General features: G+C 36.0%; 1 protein-coding gene across 1 annotated transcript in view; it reads left to right on the top strand.

The window, feature by feature from the left end:
• The first annotated feature begins 2,631 nt into the window (after window positions 1-2,631).
• Window positions 2,632-4,669, top strand: part of LOC130050910 (uncharacterized) — a 4,110-nt gene continuing 2,072 nt past the window's right edge. Inside the window, exon 1 of the mRNA XM_056151778.1 lies at window positions 2,632-3,412. Coding sequence (XP_056007753.1) covers window positions 3,268-3,412 — 145 coding nt within the window. The 5' untranslated portion in view covers window positions 2,632-3,267. The remainder of the gene's footprint in view (window positions 3,413-4,669) is intronic.

Below are 4,669 nucleotides of genomic sequence, written 5' to 3'. Positions count from 1 at the left end.
TATCTTCAGAATCCTTTGCTTGGCAGACATCAAAGTTTAAGTAATACACTGGTGTATATTCAGGAGAAGATGACTCCTATTGATTTTGAGGTCACATGGTCAAAGGTGAAGGGTCAAACTTTACATAGTAATATACTGTCCACTCAATATCTTGATAACTCTTTTACTTGACAGACATCAAACTTAGTACATTGGTGCATTTTCAGGAGAGGTTGACCCATATTGATTTTGATGTCAAAAGTCAATAGTTGAACTGGACATAGTAATATATTGTCTCCTATATTTTAAGAATTATTTGCTTGATTGACACGTACCAAACTTGGTACACTGCTACAGCATAAGGAGTAGATGACTCCTATTGACTTTTAGGTCACATCGTCAATTCACTCTTGACATAGGAAGATATTTTCTGCTCAATATTTTGAATTGATGATAATACTATCAATTAAATGAGGTGTGTGTATAACCCTTTTCAATTTTGCACCATGGGGGGCACATGTGTTTTACAAACATCTCTTGTTTTTTCATTAAGGGTTGATGCTTCAGAGGAAGACGGTTCGTTTGGACGCTTCTTAAACGATGATCATCTTCATCCAAATTGTAAGCCAAAAGTCATTGAGATAGATGAGAAGCCAGTTATTTGCTTTTACTCTCTAAAACTAATACCTCCAGATACAGAACTGTTGTATGATTATGGGCCTGGTAACATGTATTCTTGGAGAAGAAAGGTAATGAAGCCATATTTGCATGTTTGTTTTTGTGTGTGTTTATGTGTGATTTGAGGTGGATATACACATGTAAATATTCAATCTAATTTCAGCTCATTTACAATACTATATTTCATGTTAGCTGAATCAAAAATAAGATATCGATTGCATGACTCTTTTATCTGTAGACATGCAAAAGAAGTGCAAAAAATACAAATCCGTGGAAAGGTCTTATTTTTGTGTATTATGTTCTTGTTTTGTTGAAACTTATCACCAGAATTTTTTATTGAACTTAACACTCAGAGAAAAGCAAATGTATAATTTATCTATCTTCAATATGCTAACTTAAGACTATGGTTACAACCCGAGTACAACAGTTTTGAAGTAATTTACTGAATTTCATCTTAGAGTTCATCTTTTTCCAACTTATATGAAACTTGAATGAATACATAAGCGAAGAAGTTGTGAAATGGTCAATGTACAGTGTTTATACATACAGCAAATTTGCTGGACCTATAACGAAAAGTGTTTATATTTGTTTATGGTTACCCAAACAAACCCTAATTTAATAGCTTTCTTTAGAATATATTTCATGCTGGTATGAAATTTTCACTGTTTCACTACTGCTGCAAATCACTTCTTTTTCTTTAGAACTTTATTTTTATGTAACGACTTGAGACTGTCTGCTTACATGTATATTTAATGTTAAGGATTATTTTCAACCATATAAAGCTTTCTATCAAAATTTTGTCTTGCTAATAAATACCATATGACTTTCTTGCAAAAATAAGATGTCAAAAACATTTGGTGCTCTACAGTGTGTCAGAACTGTTGGTTAGATGGACAATCTATTGTTTACTACCTTGTGTTAAACAAAAAGTGGGTTTCACATAGTTTTTCTACTTTAAACTAAAAATAGATTGGGAATTTCCTGTCCTAAGAAAGGAGAAAATGTATATCTGGGCCAGGTATCGAACTGAGACTCCTGCATCACTAGTGCAATCCTGCAATCCTGAAATTCAGATTACAAATTATTCTATTTTATATCAAATGGTGGATCAGTCTAACTACACAAAAGTACCCTGAAATTAGTGTTCAGTGTAGAGAGGGTCATTAAACATGTTAAAACAAAGTGACTTTCATTCCGTTTCGTTGTATACCATGTTGACAACTTAACAATATCAATTACGTTTATGAGAGCAAAATGGTCAGTCCTTGGTATTTTGCTATAGGCATGTTATACTGTACCTGTATTTATTCACCCTGTGGAAGTTTGATATTTTAGTTTTCCCGCGTTTCGAAGAATAGCGGGAAAACATTGTTTGATCGGAACGTGTTCGAATGCTTATGCGTAGTAATACAAGGCGTGGCCATAGGAAGGCCTATATAAAGTGTCGAAATCATGAGTAAGGTCATTCTAAGCCAGTCTCACGAAGTGCACGTAGCACAATTCTTTATTTTTCCACGGGCAGCATGGCACTTCAAAATGACGACTTATTGCGGCGAGTGTCCGAAATAATGGACTCTAAACTATCTTCTTTCGAGCAAAAGATATCTAAACAGCAGCGTTAACAACACGAACAACAGCTTGCCAAACTGCAGACAACGAATGACAAGACTATCGTTTTCAAGCGCAAAGGGAATGAGGCTCAGTATAAATTTAACAAGTGTCAGAGAGAAATTGATAGAAGCTAACACAAGTATCAGCGAAGGAGACCCAGAAACGGCTTTTAGCAGTATATCATCAAGTATTGATCTTATTCATCAAAGACAAATATTAATCAAATTGGCCGATTCTTCCAAAACGGGTTGGAGAACCGTTTAGGAATACACACAGCACGAATTGGCGTCCGACGAGGAGGATGAAAAACGCATCTTCAAAGCTGAAACCAGAGCTGAGAAGTTAAAGGAGGAGCGGACCCAAAAGGCTAGAGCGTCAAGACGCAACAACCCATACCCTGAGAAAGCTCCCAGCACGCACAATCAGTCCAGGTCATATGAGGGCGGCAAAAAGTCCGGGACATGCTTCAAATGCGGTTTCGCAGGTCACTGGGCAAAAGACTGCACCAGCTTCAGCAAAGAGACAGGCTCTAAGTTAAGTACAAGTACTTTCAAAAGTACTGCACAGAATTTACTTCATGCAAAATACAATGATTTAACAAAGAATTGTTTTACAAAACATGAATTGAAAAATCGCCGTTTTGTGGCCCAAGTCAACGAAAATGTAAGCCCAGTTGGGCGCTTGAGAGGTCATTTGACAAAATGGGTTGAAATACAGGCAGATAAGTATATTTTAGATGTGATAGGAAACGGATACAATATTCCGTTTAAATCTATACCAACTAGCGTATGTTTAAGCAATAACAAATCGGCTAAGGACAATATCAAAATAGTTTGTTTAGAGATTCAAAGGCTCATTGACAAAGGTTGCGTAACAGAGGTCAGTAACATTCCTTTTGTGGTTAATCCATTGACTGTAGCTTTGAACAAAGCAGGTAAACCTCGTTTGGTTTTGGATTGTAGACACATCAATAGTTGCATTCATGAATTTTCATTCAGAATGGAGGACGTTAAAGTTGCTAGAGAAATATTTCAGAAAGGAGATTTCATATTCATTTTCGATTTAAAATCGACATATCATCACATCGAAATAGCAGAACATCATAAACAATATTTAGGTTTTCAATGGGAAATCGATGGCGTTGGTAAGTATTTTGTGTTTAACGTTTTGCCATTCGGCATTTCTTCGGCAGCTTTTATTTATACCACACTTATGAGGAAAGTAGTCCAGCATTGGAGGTCGTCGGGTTTTCGTGTCATTATGTATTTAGATGATGGTTTAGTTGGTTCTAGCGAGTTTTATCAAGCTTCTATACTTAGCGATTTAATCAAACATGATTTAACAGAGTTGGGCTTTATTATTGCTGAATCTAAATGTTTTTGGTTTCCACAACAAAATTGAGTGTGGATGGGTTTTGATTGGGACACGTTAGATGGTGTTTTAAAAGTTACTTCAGAGAGAATTGATAAAATGCTCAAATGTATACACGAGGTATATACACGGATTCAGTCGAGTGGTTCACGTTTTAGGGTGAAATTTATAGCTAGTATAGTAGGTCAGATCATATCTATGGAAGCCGCTATAGGAAACGTGGTCATGTTTAAAACAAGATGTTTGTATCAAGACATAATGACAAGGGTCAGTTGGAATTCATGCATTGATTTAAGTTCGCAATCTTTGGCAGAATTAGAATTTTCGAAGGATAATTCCAGGTTGATTAATGGGCAAAATATCAAGTCAGCTTACAGTGAAAATTTAGCAATGCTTCCGAATCAGGTTTCGGTGCTTATATAGAAAACTCAGAAACTACAGAGGTAATGGGACTCTGGACAGTAGAAGAATCTACGAGAAGTTCCACATGGAGGGAACTAGAGACAATCAACAGGTCTCTGAATACTATAGGAGAAAGTATTTGTGGTAAAACTGTTACATGGTATACTGACAGCAAAAATGCTTGCAGAATTTTAGAAGTTGGTAGCAAAAAGTCTCATTTGCATGAAATTGCAGTTGAAATTTTAGAAAAAATTCTGAATTTACAAATAAACTTATATATTCATTGGTTGCCAAGAGAAAGCAATATTAGAGCAGATGTGCTTAGCAAATGTTTCGATAGTGATGACTATAAAGAACAATGTTTTTATACATATTGACAATTGTTGGGGCACACACACATGTGCCAGATTCGCAACAGACTACAATACAAAATGTTTTAAATTTAACTCGAGATGGTGGTGCCCAAATACCAGCGGAGTAGATGCCTTTAGACAATTCTGGGGTGAAGACAATAATTGGTTGGTTCCACCTACTAGATTGGTTTGCAAGACATTAAACAAATTGAAGCAAGACAGAGGGAAGGGTACTTTGATTGTTCCTTATTGGAAATCGGCCCCTTTCTGGCCTT

This window comes from Ostrea edulis, chromosome 10 (assembly GCF_947568905.1).
Source record: "Ostrea edulis chromosome 10, xbOstEdul1.1, whole genome shotgun sequence".
Taxonomy (NCBI): Eukaryota; Metazoa; Mollusca; class Bivalvia; order Ostreida; family Ostreidae; genus Ostrea; species Ostrea edulis.
This window is presented reverse-complemented; position numbering and strand designations above follow the sequence as displayed.